The 22,860-nt window shown below is 57.4% G+C and overlaps 2 protein-coding genes across 6 annotated transcripts; both read right to left on the reverse strand.

Annotated features, from left to right (window-relative positions):
* Positions 1-12,232, reverse strand: TMEM132A (transmembrane protein 132A). 2 transcript variants are annotated; one of them, XM_079928468.1, is made up of 11 exons: positions 12,018-12,232; positions 9,345-9,559; positions 8,931-9,149; positions 7,844-8,175; positions 5,993-6,142; positions 4,766-4,964; positions 4,538-4,681; positions 3,276-3,478; positions 2,245-2,521; positions 1,704-1,895; positions 1-1,289 (listed from the first exon to the last, which is right to left on the reverse strand). In XM_079928468.1, exons 1-11 carry the CDS (start codon positions 12,115-12,117, stop codon positions 249-251), a joined length of 3,072 nt encoding a protein of 1,023 aa, XP_079784594.1. In that variant the 5' UTR covers positions 12,118-12,232; the 3' UTR covers positions 1-248. The 2 variants fall into 2 exon arrangements, with proteins under 2 accessions (XP_079784594.1, XP_079784595.1); XM_079928469.1 differs by having other exon boundaries at positions 2-1,289; positions 4,766-4,961.
* A 1,114-nt stretch (positions 12,233-13,346) lies between these two features.
* On the reverse strand, positions 13,347-22,062 carry TMEM109 (transmembrane protein 109). 4 transcript variants are annotated; one of them, XM_079929870.1, is made up of 4 exons: positions 21,921-22,062; positions 16,275-16,519; positions 15,314-15,416; positions 13,347-14,894 (listed from the first exon to the last, which is right to left on the reverse strand). In XM_079929870.1, the coding sequence occupies exons 2-4, from the start codon at positions 16,509-16,511 to the stop codon at positions 14,503-14,505; spliced, it is 732 nt and encodes a 243-aa protein (XP_079785996.1). In that variant the 5' UTR covers positions 16,512-16,519; positions 21,921-22,062; the 3' UTR covers positions 13,347-14,502. The 4 variants fall into 4 exon arrangements, with proteins under 4 accessions (XP_079785996.1, XP_079785994.1, XP_079785993.1 ...); XM_079929868.1 differs by lacking the exon at positions 21,921-22,062 and adding an exon at positions 21,718-21,823; XM_079929867.1 differs by lacking the exon at positions 21,921-22,062 and adding an exon at positions 21,523-21,675.
* Between the last annotated feature and the right edge of the window lie 798 nt (positions 22,063-22,860).

Below are 22,860 nucleotides of genomic sequence, written 5' to 3' on the forward strand. Positions count from 1 at the left end.
GGCCCAGCTGGGGTTTCCTTCTCAGTTTATTCTGTACCCAACATTAGGATGAAATGGTTCTCATAAATATGGGCCATGAGCCCTTCCTCACGACCATGGTCCATGACAAGGGGCAGGGCAGAGGGGGCCTGGGTGGGAGTCCTTGCGAGGGGCCAGGCAGGGGACTCGCATCAACAAGCACCAGAGGATGAACAGGAGGCTGCCCAGGCGAGGGGCCCACGGCGCCGGGCCAGGCAGGCCGGGGAGGGTCAGGAGCTGCCCCGGATCCGCTCCATGTAGCTGCGCAGCTCCTCGGGGTCCTTCAGCCCCATGTCCTCACACACCCAACGGATGTCCTCCTCGCCTGCCACCAGGATGGACTGCACGGCAGGGGCCCCCCCGGGCTCCTCGGGCAGCTGGGCTGGGGGTGCTGGCGCAAACGTCACAAACTCTACTCGCTTCCGCCGCCCCCCCGCTTCCTTCCTGGCCAGGGTGCTCGAGGAGCTGGGGGTGCCCCCGGCAGAGGCCTGGGCCAGGGTCAGGGCCTCCCCTCCTCCCCCACTCTCGCAGGGGCAGCCCCCCTCCCCCTTGGGCAGGCCAGGGGACTGCCGATCCAGCTGGCGGCTCAGGTCCTCCTGGTCAGTGCCCAGCCAGACCCAGTTGTGGGGCTGGGGGGCGGCAGGGGCGGCAGCACTGTCGGGGGGCTCCTTGCGCTGGTAGCGCAGCATGAAGACCACACCGTTGACCAGGAAGATGAGGATGGCCAGACAGAAGATGCCCAGCAGGGCGTACATGCCCAGCTCTAGTTCGGTGACCCGCTGCGGGGCGGGGACCATCTCCTCGTCTTCTTCCGCCTCCTCCCTAGCTTCTGCCTTCTCCTTCCCGGCCTCCTCTGCTGCCTGCTCAAACTTGCGCCTCACATCCCCGCCGCCCCCCACACTGCCTGCCGCCCGCCGTTCTCCACCCACGCTGGCCTCTGGGGCAGCTGAGCTCTGAGCGGGGCTGGATGGGAGGGCAGGGGCTGGGGTGGGAGCGGGGGACAGCCCTAGCCAGGCGGTGCCAGAGGCCAGGGGCACACGGTGGCGGCCCCGGCGGCAGGGCTCAGGCGGGTGCAGAGCCACATGCAGGGGCAGCCCCTTGACGCGCGCCCCACTCACCACCACCCCGAGTTGGGCACCCCGCTCATAGGCTGGCAGCACAGCGCCGGGCTCCTCGGCCGACACGGACAGTCCCAGGTCACGGTGGTTGTAGAGCTCAGCGGGGGCCAGGGTGTGGTCAGAGAAGGACAGCCATAGGGAGAGGGCCACCTCCTGTCGGGCACACAGACACAGGCAGAGACACGCCAGGGCACGCACGCATGCACACAGAGACCACTCCCACAGAGACAGGCCACACGGAGGAGAAGAGACCAGAGAGAAAACAGACACAGGCAGAGGGACAAAACACAGGGAGAGAGGGGACATGCGTCAATCACCTGTCTTCCACTCAGCCCTGGGGTCTGAGTCATCGGGAGGGTCCTCAGTTAGAGCCATCTAATAACCTCCCACTGCCACACTCCAGCCAGTCACTGCTTGATCACCTCCAGCCGCAGAGAGCTCACTACCTTACAGGGTAGTGCTTATCCCGAAAACCCTAAGGTGAAGGGTGGAGGTACCTCCCATCCCCCTGTTATCAACCCCCAGCTGGAGATGTTGACCTCATCCCCCTGACCCCCCAGCTGTCACCTGCTTTGGGGCAGGAAGGGCTGACTGTGCCCAGCACGTGGCTGTGACCTCCCCGGGGTGGGCAGTGCCCCGGCTTAGGGCAAGTGAGATGCCCATCACTGGCTGCACCCGCAGCTCCAGCACCGAGACCTTGTCATCCGTCACGGCCAGCACCTGCTCCCCCAGGATGGAGTCAGACAGCGGGGAGCGCACCTGAGGGTGAGAGGGAGTTGGAAGTGGGGGGGGGGGGCCCTCGTACACAGACAGCCTCTGCCCTCTGAGAACCCAGCACCCTTACAAAGGGATCTGGTTTGTGCTCCCAGCATCTGCACAGGCTGCTTTCCCACCCGTAGCACCTCAAGACCTGGCTCCCACATACCCAACCCCAGCCCTTCATACTTTGAGGACTTCCTCCGTTACACGGGCCGCCCTATTCTGACCCAATCCCCAACCCCCCTGGGTTCATACCTCCCCAGGTACACCCTGGGCCTTCCGACACTCTTCACACCTGACCATTAACATTATGGGAGTCACCTACACCCTTTTCAGGCCGTCTGCTCACCTCGATGGAGGTGACGCCGGGCTCCCGGCCCACCAGGACGCGGCCTCCCTCCAGCGAGGCGACACTCGGGTCCTGCACGCGGGCGTGCGGCGCCACGAAGTGGGAGACGTCCAGCAGCCAGTCCGGGCCGAGCAGGTGGGTGAGGCGGCGGCCGCCGTCCAGCGGGTGGGCCACGAAAGGGACGAGGAAGCGCACGCCGGCGCGCTGGTACTGCAGGCGGCAGCCGCGGACGCGCCGCTCGGCCTCCTCCGCCCCTGCCGCCTCGGGCTCCAGCACCCTGCGGGGAGCGGCGGCCCGGGGGCGGGCGTCAGCGCGGGCCCCGCCCCTAGCCGGCCGAGGGCCCCGCCCAAGGGAGGCCCCCGGCTCCTAGTGGGCGCACGTTCCCCAAGCCCCGCTCGCAGCTGCACCTTCGTGGCCAGGTCCTTCCACCCGCAGGCGCCGCGCCCCAGTCCCATTCCTGACTGGTGCCTTTGCCTATGCATCGAGCCGCTCTCGCCCTCCTCTTACTCCTAATTGGAACTCTGGTTATGCGTGACGAGACCCTCTCTTAAGGGGGAGACCCACGGTGTTCGCTCTCTGGAGGGCCTGGGAGCTCAGATTCCAGAGGCCTGAGGCCACCTCGTCCTTGCGCTCTGGTGGGATCCCCTCAATATTTACTAAGTGCCATCTTAGGCTCTGAGGACACAGCAGGCGACAAAATAGACAAAATCCCCTCCTTCAAGGGCTTACATGCTAGGGGAGGAGTGTGGAGGGTAGTCAGACCACAAACAAGATTAATCAGATCACGTGGTATGTTAGAAAGTGATACGTACTATAGAGAAGTAAGACAGGGAAGGAGGAGAGGAGTGGAGGTCGGCAATCACAAACAGCGGTCGGAAGCTGGGTGATGATGGGCGGGCAGGGGGAGAAGCAACCGCAGGCAATGGGGCAGTTTTTCAGACCCCAGCTCGGGCTTATGGCTGTGTCCCCTGCACCCTCAGTCCCAGAGCGACTTCGCCAAGGCCTGCCAGCTTCCCCAGGGCTCCACCTACCCTTCCGCTGGGCCAGGTACCCTCCAGCCTCGGACCTGCTCGAGGGTGGTGTCGGTGAGTTCGATGTGCAGGGGCAGCAGCGGGGCCCACACGGTCAGCCGCAGCGAGGCCCGCAGCCGGCGCCACCAGAAGTCCACCCGCACCCCCCGAGCACCCCGGCTCTCCTTGCCAGCCACAAACACAGTGTCACAGGCCTCGGACACCTGTGGGAGGGCAGAAGACAGGGGGTGGGCGCAGCCACCTGGGACAGGTATGGACCGGGGGGCATCTCTTGACCCCCATACCATAAGAAAGGGGTACGGTTGAAATTCATTCTGTATTTTTCTGTAACGCGTGTCCTCAGATTAAGATTTCCCCACGCGGCCGAGATCCATTCCCCTGGCAGGAACGGCCCTTCCCTGAGCTCACCTGGGGCTCAGCTGGGGGAACTGGCTATCTGCACAGGACAAAATCCTTCTCCTGGCAGAGGAGGGTTTGAATCCACAACTCTGGCTCCTCATTAGTGCTGGCCCCTGGCTTGGGTGCCGGAGCCACCAGGTACGAGTGGGTGGGCAGAGGCTGAGGGCAAGGCAGACCTATCCGTCCGTGAACCCTCAGGTAGGAACCACTTACACAGAGGCAAAGTGCTGGCACAGGTAGCCAAAGACACCTCCACTCAGGCGGCCAGAATTTAGGAAATGCAGGCCCTGGGCTGCCCCTCTGAGGGGAATTCAAAATGGGGAATGTTGCCCTGCCTTGTTTTTAACCTCATGGGTCATTATGAGGCTCCAATAGTAATAGTTGTCTTTACTTTTACCATTCGATAATGATTCTATTGTATTATGATTACGACAGCAGCCCCTGCTCTCCGCTGGATACTGTCTTAGAGTGCTTTTAATTCTTACAACATCCCTAAAATAGATTCCCATTTTAAAGCTTAGGAAACGGAGGCTCAGAGAGGTTGAGACTTGTCCACAATCACACAGCTAGCTGATAAACACAGATGGGTTTCAAATGAAAACTTTCCCACCATAAAGTACACGCTCTTAACTCTCCCACGTCAGTTCATTTGCCAGTGCGGTAAGAACGTGAAAGTGCCTAAGTTGGGGGTCTGGGGGTTGCACAGCTCCCACTTGACTCTGGAGAGAGTTGGTGGGACCAAAGCTGTGGTCCCCCTCATGAGGTTACTGGTGTCAAGAAAAAGCTGTTCTCTTGGGGACCTGCGTGGGGAAGAAGGAACGCTGCGTGCGCCACGTGTACACAGACGCATACGTGCCACTCACCTGCAGGACCTGTGTGTTGGCTGACTCGCAGCCGATGTGCTCTGTCACCTCCACCAGAGCTCCGCCACTGTCCACAGTGACAAGGCGCACAGGGACGTGCCGCGGCACTCCAGTCAACGGCGCCGTGTTCACCAGCTCCTCAGCCTGGGGGTGCAGGAGGAGCTCAGCCCCAAGCTCTTCACCTCACTTGGCCCCCAGCCTGGCTGGGAAGAGCTGGGGACCCCTTACCTTGGCCAGTGGGACGAGGGCTCTTATGTCCCGCTCCGACACCAGGATCTCCCACACCATTTTGTCCTTCTCCGCTTCGGGGGCCTGGCCTGGGTACTCCAGCTGCCATGTGACAGGGCGAGTGACTGCCACGCCCCCACTAGTGCCATTCTCCACCAAAAAGTCCACCCACAGGAACTCGGACAGTTCAAGGGGGCTGCTGGCCAGAAGAGAGAGAATCTGAGTGCTTGAGAGCGGCCAGGCACTGTTGTGAGCACTTCCTGTATTCATGAGGTAGGTCCTACGATTATCCCCATTTTACAGATGAGGAAACTGAGGTCTGGAGGTTATGTAACTCGCCCAAGGTCACACAGCAAAAAGTGGTAGGGCTGGGATTAAACCCAAGCATCCTGGCTCCAGAGCCCAAGTTCTTATCCACTCAAGATCCGTGAAGCCACTTTACCAACCCCTAGAACGCTTCCTGGCTCTCCTGCCTTCCTGGGCCCCCTGCACTCAGGCCTCTGTCTTCCACAGCCGTTGGGGTGGCATGAATGTCAATGTCAATTTCTACCAAGTAGGAAGATTCACTTCCCGGTCCCAGAACTGCCACTTGACACCCTGAATAATAAATTACCTCACGGAACCAGCCTAGATGCTTGCTGGGTGGTACCTTATTTTCACAAACCCTAAGGGATGCATCATTATTCCCATTTCACAAGTGAGGAAACAGAGGCTCTGGTGGGGTAGGGCGGGGGCGTGCTGAACTGGCTTGCCCAAGTTATCTATCCAAAAAGTGTCAGAACTAGGATTCAAACAGGGGCTACAAAGCACATGGCCTTGACCCAGACTCAGGGCATGAATAAGAAGAGTTCATCAATGTTAAGAACTGCAACTGGGCTTTGGGGGGAATATTAATGGCCGGGAAAAAAGGGACCCATTTGCTGGTAGTGGGAGGCAGGGTAGCAGCAGTGAGGGTTGTGACTGGGCGGCCAGGATAGATTGTCATCACCTCGATTAAGACAGACACTCACTGTACCTGGCACGTACCTGGGGATGGATAAATAGTAGCTGAATGAACAAAAGATATATCTGCGTTGTGCTGCTTCCTCGAAGGAGTCTGCTCTTGGGCCTGCCTACATGGGAATATGGGGGCCGGCAGCCCCCGCCCCTCGGGCCCCCTAGATCTGCCCACTAGCACTCCAGTACCACCCCTCCCCGCTCTACCCCTCGTGGAAGGGAAGCACCCACCTGGAGTCTGGCCCCGCGGGCCTGTCCTGATGGCAGGTGATGAGCGTGGTATGGTGCTTGGAGCCCTTGAAGCGGTCCAGCTTGGCGGTCCAGAGGGCTGGCTGGGCTGGGCGGGCAGCTGTCACATACAGCCCCTTCTTTACCTTGATCCTGGGGAAGGGGACACAGGTCCAGTTTGTCAGGGGGGTGCTGAAGCGTGGACTGGATCAGAGCGGGAAGATAAGGGACTCCAGTGTGAATTTCCTCCTCGCCATCCTCTGACCCAGAAGGACCTCATCTCATTGCAGGTCCTGCCACACAGCTCTCCCCCCATTCAAAGACCACTTATGACTCCCCACTGCCCACAAGGTCAAGTCTTAGCCTGGCATCCGAGGCCCTCCAGGGTCCGGTCCAGTTTCTTCTTTGGCTGTGACATCTCTCCAAGCACTCTTAGCTTTAGCCGCGCCCAAAGTACACGAGCACGACGCCCTTCATGCCTCTCAGCCTTTGCTCAGGCTGTACCTTCAGCCTGGTCTGCCCTTCCTTTCTTCACCTGCTCATTCTTCAAGTCTCCAGCAACACAGATCCCATTTCCTTTAGAAAGCTCTCCCTGTGGCAGGATGAATTTCCCCTGCCTCCATCCCCCTAACCCCAGCCCCTGCAGCACTTTGTACCTTCATCAGAGCATATAATCCAGTCCGTGCCCATCCAGTGCCCTTCCCTACCACTAGGGGTCCCTTAGTGCCAGAGGGGGATGGGGCCTTGCTCTTTTCTGAAGGTCCAGGGTGGAGACACAGGGCTTGGCATATTTTAAGTGTCTAGGGAGATCTAACGATGATACGAGTGAGAGAGGAGGGTGTGAGAGACAGGGAGATGCGACGGGCACCTGTGAGACACAGGGATGGGACACACACAAACCCCATTATGGGGTAGGCAAGTCACGCCCTGCAAATCCTTGGCAGTAGTAAGATTGGGGTGGGGGGGACTTCCCTGGTGGCGCAGTGGTTAAGAATCTGCCTGCCAATGCAGGGACACAGGTTCGAGCCCTGGTCTGGGAAGATCCCGCATGCCACGGAGCAACTAAGCCCGTGTGTCACAACTACTGAGCCTGCGCTCTAGAGCCCCATGAGCCACAACTACTGAGCCTGCGCACCACAACTACTGAAGCCTGCGCACCTAGAATCTGTGCTCCTCAACAAGAGAAGCCACCGCAATGAGAAGCCCGCGCACCGCAACGAAGAGTAGCCCCCGCTCGCCACAACTAGAGAAAGCTCGCGCGCAGCAACGCAGACCCAACGCAGCCAAAAATAAATTAATTAATTAAATAAATTTAAAAAAAAATTTGGGTGGGGGATGGCTGGGGGTGGGGCACTTCCTGAAGAAACGGACACAAAAGGAGGGCCTTCCTATGGGGAGGAGCCAGCTCTGTCCAAAGGCTAAGGACCCATGGTGAGGGTGGTAAGAGGGAAAAGATGCAGATGAATGGGACTAGGGCAAATACCTCTGCCGGGCATCTGAGCATTAACCACTCCCAGGCACTGCACTTTCCAGTTTTTAAGCCCTCTCCCGTTTCCCCTCCCTGGAGCCGCAACTGCCCTGTGGGTAACGTTAGCCCACCGGACAAAGGAGTCTCAGGGAAGCGCCAGGGGAGGGCAGCTTCCTCCTTCTGATTCCAAGTTCAGGGCCGTGCCCAGTCGCCGGGTCCTGCCTGCTGCCAGGGCAACCACAGTGCTTGGCCTGGAGTGGGTATGGCGGACCCATGTTCTGCAGAGGTCAAGGATTCCACTGAAGACCCCAAGAGGAAGAGGTACCTGCGCAGTCTTCCTGCAGAGGTTCCGGCCTCTGACCCGCCCCCAGGGGCCCGGTGCTCACCGCAGGGTCAGGACGCTGGCTGTGAAATTGTGTTGAAGCAGGAGGGTGGCACTGAAGAGCTGGCCGGGCCGCACGGGCATGTCAGGCACCCGCAGAGTCACTGCCTCATCCAGGGGCACCTCTTGGTACTGTGGGGGGTCCGCGGGGCGCAGCTCCACGTCGCCCACTGGGAGGGCCTGCTCTCCAGGGTCCTCCTCCCTGCCGGGGCCGCAGCCCCCAGGGCCCTCGGCTGCCAGCTCCAGTGTGTAGGACAGCTCGGCCCGTGTGGCCGAACCCTGGGAGAACCAGTGGGAGGGGAACTCCAGCTCCACTACACAGGCGCCCAGGGATGGCTGCAAAGACACAACGGCCATGGTCAGCGTGGTGGGGGAGGGGAGTCCCAGCACCCAGGGCGGGAAAGCCAGAGCTGCAGGGGTCCCTGAGAGCAGGGCCAGCGCGGGCCACAGGCGCATGCCACGTGACACAGCCAACTGGCAACGCGACTGAGGCTAGGTCTCAGAACGCGTCCACTGGCCGTTCTTCCACCTTTGGGAGCGGTTTCATTCCACGGGGAATCAACCCCAACGCCTGCCCCTAATCACGCCCCAGGATGGCCCTGACGACCACTCAGAACCCTCAGGCTTCTCAGAATCCCACAGCCCACAGAACACCTCTCTCCAGCGGAGCCCTGTGCTAGACTGCGAAAGAGCAGAAAGTCCAATAATAAAAGGAATGCGAATAATACAACACTCGCTGAGGGATTGCTCTCGTGCCAGGCATTGGGCCAAAAGCTATTCTTGCACCCGTCTCATTTATTCTCCATTCCAACTCAATATGAGGTAAAAATTGTTATTATCCCATTTCACTGATGAGGAAACTGAGCCTCAGAGAGGTTACGTTACTTGCCCAAAGTCACGTACAATGGACTGAACTCCTTAAGGGGGCCTAAATAAGAGGGACCCGCGAAAGCCAGCAGAGCAGGAATGGAGTCAGGTGGTCCATGACCTCCAAACCTCCCGGGAGTGGTGAGCCCTCTCTTCCCTACTCCGGGACCACCCTCTGGTGGACACAGCAGCAGGGCCAGCCCAGGTGGGGCCCTCACACTCACCTGGAAGCGGCAGGCTTGGTGAGCAGTGCCTGCAGGGTGTGTGGCGTGGAGCCGGGCACAAGGCAGGCTGCCAGGCCCCGGGGGCCAATCCTGCCCTTTGAGGTGGAAGAGAACGCGGGCGTGGGGCTCCGCTGGAGTCACAGCCGCTTCCACTGACACGGCCCGCACGTCCCACGGGACTGGCCGTTGGTGTGGCTCAGTGACCCGAGGGGGGACCACCTGGAGGGAAAACGGGGGTGCTCAACAAAGCAAGGGGTGGGGAGAAGCAAAAACTCAGGCTGGCAGGAGACAGCCTTTACGGGCCTCCATTTCCCCCCTCTGGAAAATGGGGAGCTCAGCTAGGGCTGAGCGACACACAGCAGACCTTGGCTCTGAGTCCGGTTAGCCCAGGAGACTCTGGTGGCCCCTCCTTACCTGCTGAGTGGCGAAGGGTGGGTAGGAGGCCCGGAGAAGTGGCTGGGCCCTGGGCCAGGGCTGCAGGAGCAGAAAGGTCTCAGATCGGGAGCCCAGAGAGGAGTTGGCAGGTGGATAGCGGCCCACCTGCTGCACACGGAAGTGCTCGGGGGCATCCAGGAGCTCCAGGGCCGCCGGCAGGTAGACTGGGTCCAGGGGGTCCTGGTCACAGTCCACTGAAGAGGGAGAAGGGGGAGGGATGGTGACAGCTTTAAGGCAGGCAGGGGCTGAACTCAGCTTCGTCCCGGGGCACAGCAGTGGTGAGCGATGGACGAAGAAAAGGGTTGTAACTGTCCCATCCTCCCAGGGTGTCGGGGGGAGTCTCCCCATTTCACAGATGAGGTAACTGGGACCAGGATTTGAATCTACATCCAGGACCGACTGCCAGCTTCCGAGTCATTCCTTCTTCTGCCTTCCACAGACCCAGGCCTTCCTCACGCCAGTAGAACCTTCCCAATGTCTCCTCCTCCCCCATTCCTGCCCCCTACCTACCTGCCTCTGACACCAAGGCATTTGTGGGGTACAGACCTCCCCAGACAGGGTCTATGTAGTAAAAGATGGTGTTGAGGTGAGCTTCGTAGAAGTAGAGACCGTTTCTCAGCCCCTGGGTCCTTGGCCAGACTCGGCTGGGCATCCCCACCCCCACCCCCGCCTCCCTCTGCATCATCACCATGGCAACCTTGCACTGGTTCCCTGAACTTGCTGCCTTCTACCCCATCCCAACTGGGTATTGGAGTGCAAGTCTAGAATGGGGGAGGGGGGCGGGAACCATAAGCTTGGGGAGAGAGTCAAAGTATTCAACCAACAGTCAGAAGGGCAAAGGACCCCTAAGACCATATTAGGTTTGTATCAACTGACTATTAGTTAGCCCTAAAAATAATAGTTAACATTTTTTGACAGAAAGCTATATGTTGGCTACTATTTTAAATACTTTACATGTATTAACTCTTTCGGGTTTTGTAATAGCTCTGAGAACTAGGTTCTATTAGTATTAATCCCATTTTATGGTTGTAGAAAATGAAACTCAGAGGTTCAGGGACTTGCCTGGGGTCCCACAGCAGGAACGTGATGGAGCTGGGAGTCAGAGCCCAGGCACCAACCATTACACACCCTGCCTCTCCACCCTCCACCTCTCCACCCTGGGCTGCTTTCCACCGTGCACCCTGTGGGCTTCATTCCCTAGAGTGTGGGTCTCTCCTCCTCTGCTGGGCAGCGCCTCCCTCCAGGGTCAAGAGTCACTGTCACCTTCTTAAGGAAGCCCCCCTTGATTGCGTGCCCTCCCACCAGTCCCCTCAGTCTTCTGCGCCCCTGAATTAGTTATCTTCCTGTCTGTCGGCTGGGGGCCTTGTCTTACTCATCCCAGCATCCCCCATCCCTGGAGAGGATGTTCTGGGAGTCTGGAGACCTGTGTTTACGTCCTAACTCTTCCTCGATTAGCCTTGGGTCAGCCATTTAACATCCTGGAGCCTCAGTTTCCTCACCTGTAGAGCGAGCGAGCATTTGGTGACACGGTGGACAGGGGAGGGCTTTGTAAACCGCGGTGCGCTGTGTGGAGGAGGGATTATTGCTGCTGCATAATAGATGTGACAAGGCTTTCCTCTTCTCTCTGTGTGAGGGGTTATTAGGGCTCCTGCTGGGTCCCCTGGGGAGGGGAGCAGGTGGCTGAAAGCAGCCCTAGAGCCAGTTCGCTCTCAGCCCCACTGCTGGGCTGGGGGACTGGACGGTTTCAACCTCCTTCTGGGCCCTCCCCAGCAAGGAGCATGTGGCTGAGAAGCTCCACTCCCCGCGACCCCCACCCCCAAGTGTAACAGGTGAGTGACTATGGCTCCCTGGGGGCAGACCCTGGCTTCTGGTTCTTCTCCCACTCCATACTCCACTGCCTGGATAATTACAAGATGCTCTGTGGCCTGACTCCCACGGACTCGCATCACTCAGAGCTCAGCTCTCTGGTGGGGGGAGGGGGCAGAGAATGCCTCGCTCTCCGTGGCATCCTCCTCCACCTAGCAGCCTCAGCCCACGACAAGGGCAGTCGGCCCCCCACGCAGGGGCACAGGGGAGGCGCTGCCCCTTCCTCCAGTGATCTCCATACTCAGGAAGGCACCGATGAAGTAATTCCAAGGTCAAAGAGCTCCTTGGGGCAGGGGGAAGGCGGCTGCGGATCTCGCAGGTCCTGGGCAAAGGGGCTGCTTCCCGTTCCGTGGGGGCTGGGTTGATGGTTGCGGGGAGGAGGCCAGGAGCCACGGGGCTACAGCTCTCTGTACCGCAGATTAGGGAGCTGGTGTGTGAGGGACAGGGGGCAGCCAGGTTAGACGTCGCGACTGGAGGGGAAACTCGTGGAAGGTGCGGGGACACGGCGAGGATGGGGGGAAGACGGTGAGAGCCCGGGGACCCCGCTGGCCTTGGGTCAGGAAGAAGTTGCCAGGTTATGCAAGTGAGGAAAGCCAGAGGCGCGAGGCTGGGGGCCGGATCCCAGGGATAAGACCTCTCCAACCCTCAGGGCACGCTGCGGGGCGACCCGGCTCGGGGTTTAGTCCCAGAACTCGCGGGTTCCCGGCTCCCGAGCATCCCTCGAGCTCGGCCTCTGCTCGGGCCCGGCTGCCCCTCGCCCCGCCCCGCCCCTCCCCTCCCGCTGACCTCTCACGACGTCCAGGACGAGGGCCACCAGCAAGCAGAGCCAGGGGCCGCAGGGCCCCCGGGGAGCCGCTGCCACGCTCCCCGCCATCCAGACGTTCATCCTTCCCACTCAAGGCCGGGACTAGGCGGGCAGTTCAGGTGGCCGCGGTCCTCCCGGCATCTCCCGGCCCGACCCGGCCGGCTGGGTCCCCGCCGCCCGCCAATCCGCGGGCCCGCCCGCCCCGCGGCTGCAGTTCCCAGACAATGGAGCGGGAGCTAGAGCTGGAGCAGGAGGGTGGGAGGGAGCGAACACGGCTCACGGGCTGCCCCTCAGCCCTGCCGGGTCCTAGTGCCCTTCGGATGCCGAAGCCCCAAGCGCCCCCGTGCTAGAGGTCGGGCAGAAGGCCACTTCCCCGGGGACTGACTTGCCTCTGCCAAAAGGGACACGACGACGTGTTCGGTTCGCTCCCTTTCGGAAGCTCCTGACCAATGAGGAAAAAGCACCTCCTCTGCCTCACCCCCACCCCACAAGCAGCTCTCCTATAAAGGCATCTGACTCTTGAACCAGAACCAGAATTGCGGGGGGCGGGGACGTAGAGAACCGGGCTCGGGGGTGGAGAGGGGATGAGAGGGGCCAGGAGGGCCAGGTGACAACTACTCTGACAGAGGAAGAGCCCCAGATGCAGGCAGCCCCATCCCTGGGAGAAACCTGTGGGTCTATGAAGAGGGAGGGCTGCTCTCTTTGCTGAGGGAAGGCCTGCCTCCCAGGTCCGGCCTCTGGGCGCAGCCTTGCCCGCCAGGCAGCCTTGGGAGAGGTCCAGAGCGGGGCACCTGGCTGCACGTTAGCCTTTCCTGGGCGGCTTAAAACGGAAAAACCACACCCAGGCCCCTCCCCGAAATGCCTGATCCAATCTATGCACCGGGTTGAGAACCCCGGCGCAGAACTCCTGTCTGGCGGGGAAGCAGGGAGGGCAGGCAAGCCTCTCTCTGGCTGGGGGCCAGCCTTCGCCACTCCTGCACACAGGGCTGGACGGGGTACCCTCCTCCCCCTCCCCCACAAGAACACTATTGCCACAGAGCTGGTCAGTCCTGGAAGTTTGGTAATGGGGGCGCGTGCCCTCCTCATTCCTCACACCCCTGGAGGGAAGGGTGACTGGTACCAGCCTTCTTTCGCACTCCTTTCCTTTCTCCCGCACTCCCTTCCTTTCTCCCGGCTTCACACTACCTGACACCTGCAGGGAGAAGTCGTGAAAGCTGAGCAGCTCCACAGAAATGGGTTTAGCTGGAGAGAAGGCACTCAAAGCAAGCCAGACTTTGAGCAAATACATCTGATCCGGAACTAGATAATAAAATAGCGTGCACTTTATTTAAAACCAACCAAGCGCTGATAAAAATATATTTCACTGCAGCTGTGATTCCATCTCCAACCTCAACAGTAAGAACTGGGCATTTCTCTACTCTTCACATCACATGTGGGGCCTGGCAAAGGAGGCCACCCACCTCCACCAAAGCCTCGAAGGAAGCGTGAGCGCCCTGGTGGGGAGGGTGCAGCCGCAGAGCATGAGAAGGGAAGGGGCTGTGAGGCGCATCTCTGCTGTCTGCTCTGCGCTCCTCCTAGGCAACTCATCAGCGGACTCCCTGGTGGCAGTGATGGAGAGAGAGATGGAGAACCGCCCGGAGCTGCGCAGACAGGACGATGAACCCTCCTTCCTCCTTCAGGGTCTCTGAAACCCCCACAGGGGATCTCATGGCCACCGCAGGGTCCTACTTGCAGGCACGAGCCTACGAAGCAGTCATCTTTTGCTCTGGCTGAAGGGAAATCAAGATTCTGAGAGGAACCACTTTCCTCTTAACACAAAGCAGCTACAGGGCAGTTTCCTACATACAGTATGGCAGCGGGCAAGCGGAGGGCCCTGCTGGCTCGGATTAAGGCACTTGTAACAGATTCAATGTACATCCCGGCCCACTTCCCTTCCCCTCAGGCCCCAAATGCCCTGCCTCTTCCCCACGCTGGGCAATGAAGGGGACAGGAGCATGCCCTGAGGGACTGTGGTTTGGTTGGAGTACAGGGCTAGAAGGAGAAGACAAGCAGGAAGGAAGCTGGGGACTTGGCAGGGGAGGAGCTAGAGAAGGACAGGAGAGCAAGAGCGTCGGAGGGAGGCAAGGCAGCCGCTGAGTCACAGGAGGCCCCTGGCAGTGATCAGAGGTGTCTGCCGAGAGGAGGTGCAGAAGCTGGCGGGAGGCCCCCCACCTTCCCCTGGCTGAGACAGGGGGGAGCAGAGAAAGGGTGAGGAGAACCAACCCCAGACAGAGAACCACAGAGGACAAGGCCCCTGAGGACCAGTGGGGGGTTGGTCTTTCTCTCGCTCTCGGCTAAGGGGGCTGGTGCAGAGACAGCGTTCGGAGACAGAGCAAGAAAGGGGCAGGGGGCTGGGAGGAGGGCTGTGCGACCCAGAAGCAGCTCGGCTCTTTGGTATGACGAAGGTGGCAGCGTCCGGCGTCCTTCTCACTCCTCCTCCACGCTCCGGGGCCCCTTGGCCGCTCGCCTCTGCCGCCAGCGCAGCTCTTCCACCTGGCGCTCCAGCCCCCGCACCTTGGCCTCCAGCTGGGCCCCCGAGGCCCGGGTGCCAGTGAGCCGGCTCAGCAGGGCGTAGAGTGTCAGCAAGGCCAGGAGGAGCAAGGCCCGGGTGGAAGGGTCGGGCACTGACCTCACCAGGGCCACAAAAGCGGCCAGGAAGAGGGCAAGCTTCAGGCCCCACAGGATCCGCCCCAGCAAGGCCAAGACCAAGCCGAGGAGCAGGGACAGCAGCCAATAGGCAACCAGGGCCCCCGCTCCCCACAGCAGGAAGGTCTGGACTTGGCCGGGGCTGAGCTTCAGGCCCTGGGTGAGGTGATCTCCTGGAAAGGGAGAGAGTCGCAGAATCAGCCCACCTGGTGCCGCGAAAGGAGAGGTTTGGTCAAGAACCAAAAGCGGGAGGAGCCAAACCCCCTCGCCAAGGAAAACTCCTTTCCCACGGGGTCGTGGAGCTTAAATCTCAGCTCCGGTCCCAGCTGACTGTGGGGAGACTACTTCCCCTGGTTGAGTCTGCTGCATCTGTGAAGTGGGAGTAACGCTCTGGGCTGTGGGTGACAGTTAGATGAGATGGTATGGCTTAGCAGGAGGCGGCAGTTAGCAGCCTGCTCTTATGCTCGTCTCTGGGGAGACCTGGGAGATGCTGAGCAGCCGGGGAAAAGTCTAGACCCTGAAAAGATAAATTCCCACAAACAGGAAGGGCCAGGCTAAGCTCCAGCTGACCTAACCATTCTCTGCCACTCACCTTCTAGCCCCAAGACGTTCAGCAGCTGTGCGGCAACCCCAGACAGCGTGAAGAAGGCCACAGAGATGGCCGATGAGACCGCCCACATCACCTGAGCCAAGGTCTGTGGGAAGAGCAGAGCGTGAGTTGAGTCCGTGATTACTGATGCTCTTCTCTTCTGAGTCTCACCACCGCTGCCCACGAACATCTCCACCTGCCTCTCTGGTGGAGAGGCTGAGGGGTCCCTTCCACAGCCACCTTCCAGTGCATGGGGATGGACAGCGGGCCATTTCTCCTTCCTGTCTGAACTGGAACCCAGGACACTTGGGCCCTAATTCAACTGATGTGCTGGAATACTTTGGCGGTAGTAGTGGGTGAACGTGGGCATGTGGGGGTGACCATCCAATCCCTGGAGTAGTCACCCTGTAAAACTGGGGTCCTCCCAGGGAATCATGAAGGTGTGTGAAGTAACAGCAGTGGAGGACTAGGATGTTTCAGTGGAAAAGAAGTCAATCAGCTCTTCTATATTATGCATTTTATAAATGATTGTTTCAGCCGTTTAGGACGACCTATCAGAAGTATGTACCAGCAGGCTTGGGACGCCATCAGGCAGAAGAGACAGCCCTGCCTAAGAACCCTGAGTCACCCTCACCGCTACCTCTGAAGGTGAAAGAATGAACTCAGGTCTTGATATTTTGCCAATTTAAGCCTCTAGGTCAGATTTAGACCAAAGCCAGACTCTATAGTCACCGGTGACGTAGGTTGATAAAGATGGCTCATTTCCCAGCCTTTCTGGCAAGAAAGGGCAGGAATAAGGCAAAGATGGGGGTGGAGCTAAAGGCCCTGGGGTAGGAATGAAACAATGAGAGTGCAAAAGGCCGGGGCTGTCTGGCTTCATTCTGTGGAACTGGGGGCTCTCTCCATGAACAACGGCTCCTCTGTCCTCAGTGCGCGTAGCCACAGCAGGGAACACCTTCCTTACCTCGGAAACTAGGTGCGTGGTTTCTGGCCCAATCCAGGCATCCAAGGTTCCCCGCACAGATCGACCTATCTGGTTCAGGAGATCAACTGGGGCCTCCCTCTTCTGCTGGCCTGGTGGCACGAAGTCTCGATGGGACTGGGATGACGCTGAGTGGAGGAGGACGAGGGCCGCTAGGAACATCAGGACGACTTTGAACAGATGCTTGCCCCGTGGTGAACTGCTGCCTGAGCCTGCCATGGCTGGGTCTGCCAGAGAAGAAGCATGGGGTGAGCGGAAGGCCCGAACCGGCCGAGAAACCCACTGTCCCAAGCATGACGGGCCCCAGCACCCCCCACCGCCCCTCCCTGTTAGCTGACAAAGGCAGAACTCAGACTTCAACTTAAGCCGGGCACAATCACCTCATTCCCGGGTTCCTCTCACACGTTCTTTACCACTTGCATATTAACTAGCCAGCAAGTATCAGTCAATGCCTTAAGGTGATGAGAAGATCTCTCTAAGGCTTATTCCAGTTCTAAAACCCCGAAGGCCTGCCTTTGTGTCTTAGGTGCTTCGGGTATTAAAAAAAAAAAATTATAAGACTATATGGCTTTGGGCTTTCCTGGCGGCGCAGTGGTTAAGAATCCACCTGCCAATGCAGGGGACACGGGTTCCATGCCTGGCCCAGGAACATCCCACATGCCGCAGAGCAACTAAGCCCATGTGCCACAACTACTGAGCCTGTGCTCTAGAGCCCACGAGCCACAACCACTGAAGCCCATGTGCCTAGAGCCCGTGCTCTGCAACAAGAGAAGCCACCACAATGAGAAGCCCTGGCACCGCAACAAAGAGTAGCCCCCGCTCACCGTAACTAGAGAAAGCCCACGCACAGCAACGAAGACCCAAATGGAGCCAAAAATAAAAACAAACAAATAAATAAATTTATTAAAAAGAAAAAGACTATACAGTTTTGTCCTCAAGGAGGTTATAATCTACTTAAGATAAAGCTGATATTTATTTTTTAAAAAAACCTTAAAACATAGCACTCGAATAGGATTACCGCTATATAACAATGTAAAGAAAAGGGCTCAGGTGCTCAAATAAGAACCCACTGCACATAGGTCATATGTTCTGCAGGACCATCACGTGAGGTGGGCGTTATCCTCCTCGCCGCTAAGGGGAGACAGGAGAAGAAACTGAGACTTAGGAATTAAGCATTTACCCAAGGACAAAGGCCAGGAGTTAAACCCAAGCTTCTGCTTCCGAAACGCAGAAGTGAAGGTGGTTGCTCGTTGGAATCACCTGGAAGCTTCACAAAGTTCTGATACCTCTGCCCCAAGCCCCGAGCTTCTGATGTCACCATCTGGGTGTGGCCTGGGCTTTGACCTGCAAAAGCGCCCCAGGGGATTCCACTGTGCAAAGTTGAGACCCACTGATACAGAGATGACCTCAACTCCCCAGCCCCCAACGTAGGCAAGAAGTTAAAGCACAACTTTTACAGAAAGATATTATTATTATTAACAGCAATTTAACCACGCGTCACCTATCTCGTTTAATCCTCACAACAACCCATCAGTTAGGTATTGTTCTTATCCCCCATTTTCCTGATGAAGAAACTGAGGGAGGATAAGTAGTAAGCGGGAGAGCCAGGATTTGAATCCAGGTGCATCTGACATCAGACCCGCTCACACATAGCCCTGCGTTGTATCCTCTCCAACTTCAGTCTCAGAAGCGACTTGGAAAGTCCTACAATAGATTATTCATGAGCTAAAATAGACTTGACATCTACCAATCCACTCCATGAATTACTGGTGACAATTCATTTAACCACTCTGTGCTCTGATCTCATCTGTAATGGGATACTGTAGGCAAATTAAGACTCAACAAGTATCGACTCATTGAAGTACGTACGCTGGATTTGGCCATGAAAAACGTTTTCAGTTCCAACTTCTATTTGCCACCACGCTTGAGAAAAGTCAAATGGCACCAGCAAATCCCATTCTTTTCCAGGCTCAGAAATGAACCTGCAGTTCCAGGGTGTTTCTGTGATTCAGACCTGATGAGCAGAGAGGCTAAGCCATGTCGCTGAGGTAGGAGCAGCCAGGTGTTTGAAGTTTTTGTAGTTACCAGGGCACTACGGGAGTCGGCCAGAAATCTGGAGCCATCAGGATGGAGGAGAGCGAAGAGAAGATGTTCCCATTCTTGTTTAGTGGGAAGGAGCAGGGTCCAAGAAGGGGTTATAAAAATATCACACTCGGGGCACTTTCTGGCCCAGAAACAGCTGCTCTAAGTCCCTCCTGAGGCCTGTAGGTAAAGCAGGGCTGCAAAACATGCAGTTCATAGGGAGCGACCTCAGGCTGGGAAGCCTTCTCCTCTTTTTGGCACAAGTCGAGAACCAGATGGTTCCTGCCTGCCAGGGGTCAGAGACGAGGAAAGCATGGGTCAGTTCCTGGTCTATCTGGGTCATGACCACACTGGGGACAGAAAGAGCAGGGTTGCTATATTGGGTTGGATTCTATATCCAAGGACCTCCACCAGGAGGGATCAGATGTCGTGTCCTCCTTTCTGGAAGGTCAGGGTGACATGAGCTGCTGCCCCCTTGGCAGACTTCTGCATTCTTTGCCAGCCTCGACTTTCAGGCGGCCATTTGCTCCAGTCGAGGGGAGCTGGGGGACCTTGAAATAAACTCTCCACGGGGAGGCTGGCATTGCAATGCCAGCTGACCTTCCAAAGGGCACCGGAAACCAAATCTAACAGGATTCTGGAGAGTGGCCTTTGCAGATAAGAGAGCAGATTACTGGCTCGTCCCTTTCATCCAATTGTTTTCTTTAACAGGATTCTTTCTCATTTCTTTTTTTTTTTTTTAACATTTTTATTGGAGTATAATTGCTTTACAATGGTGTGTTAGTTTCTGCTTTACAACATCTTTCTCATTCTTCAGCAAGAGCCTAACCCACCGCCATTACGCCTCCTCACTTCAGCCCCATCAAATACTTTTTTTTTTTTTGCGGTACGCGGGCCTCTCACTGTTGTGGCCTCTCCCGTTGCGGAGCACAGGCTCCAGACGCGCAGGCTCAGCGGCCATGGCTCACGGGCCCAGCCGCTCCGCGGCATGTGGGATCCTCCTGGACCAGGGCACGAACCCGTGTCCTCTGCATTGGCAGGCAGACTCTCACCCACTGCGCCACCAGGGAAGCCCCGATCAAATACTTTCAACAAAGAGAAGCCATGGTAGTCAGGAGCCGAAGCAGTCTTGAGCTCTGAGAGGAAGGATGTCTTAAACGTCTTCACCTCCTGCAATGCCTGACCTCAGAAAAATAGCAGGCACTCAACAACCACAACAAACTGTGTGTGTGTGGTGTGTATAGTGTGTGTGGTGTGTATAGTGTGTGTGTTGCTTTATAATTTACAAAGTGCTTGTTCTTTCACCGTCTCATTTAACTCCTATAAGAATCATATAAGATACTGCTACTCTCCACGTTTTACTCAGAAAACAATGGCTTGGAGAGATCAAGTGACTTGTTAAAGTACACGCATCGGGACTGGGACTTGACTCCAGAACCCAGGATCTGAACCTTGCCCTTTCGCTCCTTCCACACCTCCACTCTGCCTCAGTAAGACATGGTCCCTGCCCTCAAGGTGCTTCAAGTCCTGCCCCCAAATCAACAATCACAAAGTTAGAGGACTAACTACCCAGACTCCCACGAGGAGGCCACCCACCAGAAGATGACCCACCTGCTGGGCTCACACGTCATGGCTCTACAGCGAGACGTATGAGGACAGCAAAAAATTGGGACTAGACCAGCCACTTTTGTTCAGGCAGCTGCAACGGGGCTCAGGAAGGGACGGGCTGAGCCGGGGAAACTGAACTATGGTAGTGAGGAGCCACATGTGTTTAGCTGTGGTTTGCTAAGAGGGACGGGTGGGGGACGGTCCCCTCTCCCCCTGCCAAGGCTCCTTCCTCCCAGTAGCTTCCTCTTGCGCTATGAATCACGACGTGGCAGGAGGGGCAGCTGACTTAGTACCCTCTGCCGGCTCTGATTTCCCCATCATTGAGGAACTTGCCCCTCTGGAGCAGCGGTTCTCGACTCCGGTTGCCCATCAGAAGGGCCTGAGCCGGTTTAAGCTAGAGGGTCTGCCCCACCCCACCCCGGGGCTTCCTTACTCCGACCCTCCCCAGAGACAGAGGGGCTCAGGCTTTTGTTTTTAGAGCTCCCCGGGGATTTCTGATGCATAACGGCACAGCTGCCACAAATGGTCAGCAGCACAGGGAAAAGTCTACTTCGGGCAAAGCCCCCAGAGTGCAGCATTGGGCAGAGGACTCTAGACTTCCTTCTGTCCCAAGTTCAATTCTGCCACACACTAAAAGCCACTACCTTCTGTCTTATCACTTAACCTAAGTTTCAGTCTCCTCAAATGTAAAATGGGGTTAAGCAAGGTTATGAGTTACCGCAAGGAGTTAACATGTTTCTGCAAGAACTTTGTAAACTGTAAACATCTATAGGAACGTTGCAGTACACAAATTGCCAATATACCACTCACTGCATTGTAGCATCATTTACCAGTTTCTATGCCTGGCTCCCCCATTAGACTTTGAGCACCTCCTCGTCAGACTTAACTTTTCTTGGAATCTCCAGCGCCTAGCACAGAACAATGACTAATAAATGCTTGTTAAATGAGTATTAGAAGCCCGCCAAGAAGCGGTGAGGGTGGCAATGGAGAGCCATGGAGAGGTGCGGAGAGGAGGCTATTTTAAAGTTGATCCAAATATGCAGCGGCCACCCGAAAAGCACAGCTGCGTGGAAAGGAAGCTGCTAGACCGGGTGAAGCTGCGCCTGAGAAGAATGAAGTCAGCGTCCCAGCAGGTGGGGGCAGCCCCCCGCTAAACCCCTGACAGCTGCTGCTGCCCAGCAACTGTTTGGGGGCCGGGCGACGGGCAAAGCGGCAGCCTCCCAGGCGCACGACGCCTTCCCCAGGAACCAGCCTCCCCGAGACAGGGTGTCAGTGGCGTGCATGTGCTATTTCGAACCGCGTGTCCCCTGCCAAGCTTGCTGGGTGGCGTCACCGGCAAGGGATGCGGCGCGGCCCAGGGGTTCGGGGTACCCCAAAGGGCTCGGAGCGGGGCCGCGGGAGGCTGGGCCGTGGGCGGGAGTCGGGGGCGAGGGGCTCAGCGCTGGCCTCGTCCCCCAGCCTGACAACCACTCGGCCTTGACCGGACCTCGGGGCAGCGCTGGGAACTCTTCTCCCCGGAAACACGCGCCTCCCCTGTTACCTACTAACGACGCCCCCTGTTGCATAGCAACGAGGATCCGAGTCCCCAGTTAATCTCCCCGCCGCGCGACGTCGGAGCCCTCTCTACTGGTGCTCGCCAGGCCTCGCGGCTCCGCCCTGGTCCCGCCTGTAGCGGCCGCCGCCGCAACCCAGTCCCGGGTACAGCCCCGGAGCCCCGGTCTCGGGTCGCACTCACCGGGCTCCGGCCACAGCTGTTATTCACGTGCAACTTCACTAAAACGCGCCACTAAAACCGCGCCACTAAAGCCGCGCCTCAATACTGGGGCGTTGGTTTATCGTCTGCGCACGCGCGAGGCGGGATGCGCCCACGGACCCGCAGGCCTCCCTCACAGCCCAAACCTGGTGTCGGTCAGCGCATGCGCCCTACCCTCTGATTACCTTTTTTTCCCAAGCATTCCCACGGAGAGAAGAATGGGGTCGGAAGTTCGAGCTGGGAACGGAAGTCTCTGGCAGGAAAGGGGAAAGAGGTGACTATATCTGGGCTATAGCGTGGATAAACTGGATCTTTGGATTTGGAGTGGAAGCTTATCCGCCTCTAAAAGGCCCCTTGGCATTTCGGGGAATGTAGTTCTCCAGCTACGTGGTGCCTCCTGGGGCATTGTGGGAAATGTAGTTCTAGAGGCGCCTCAGAGCACCTGGTCTTTTGAGAAACTTTTCGCGCTAAAAAAGCACAAAGGGAAAGGGTGTTAGAGGAGCAGTAAGAGGCGCACAACCGGGAAAATGCATCCTTTCCTTCTGAGAGCATTTCCACACCCAAACTCTGCAGATGGCTGCTAAATGTTCTCCGAATTTTAGAAAGGGAAGGGAACCTACTCCCAGACCCATTTCTATATAAATATAAATATATATATATATATATATATATATATATATATATATATATATATAAAGGCAGCATTATGAGGGGGAACGCCAGGGGATTTGGAATGAAGTGATCTTTGGTCTGCTTTGTGATTCTAGCAGGTCACTTCATCTCTCTGGATCTCCTTGTTTCAACTTTGCTATTGTTAGAAAGAAAACTATAGGCTCGAAATGGAGTCACATTGCTAGGACAAGCCCCCAAACCGGGGATTAATACCTGACCTAGCTGAACTTTCAACCTCCCCCAGAAATGTAGTCTTAACTAGTCGGTCAGGAATTTTTTGGTCAGCACCAATGAGGCAATCTGTCACATGGGCTCTCTCTTGCCCCCAAAGGAAGATGAGATAATCTGCTATATAGACGCCTTTCATTCCCCATGGATAGGTTACCTATGCCTAAAATAATCTCCTTTTTTCTGTTTATGACTTCCATGTCCTGCCTTTAAAAACCCTTCCCT

The sequence above is a fragment of the Stenella coeruleoalba genome, assembly GCF_951394435.1.
Source record: "Stenella coeruleoalba genome assembly, chromosome: 8".
In the NCBI taxonomy this organism is placed as follows: domain Eukaryota; kingdom Metazoa; phylum Chordata; class Mammalia; order Artiodactyla; family Delphinidae; genus Stenella; species Stenella coeruleoalba.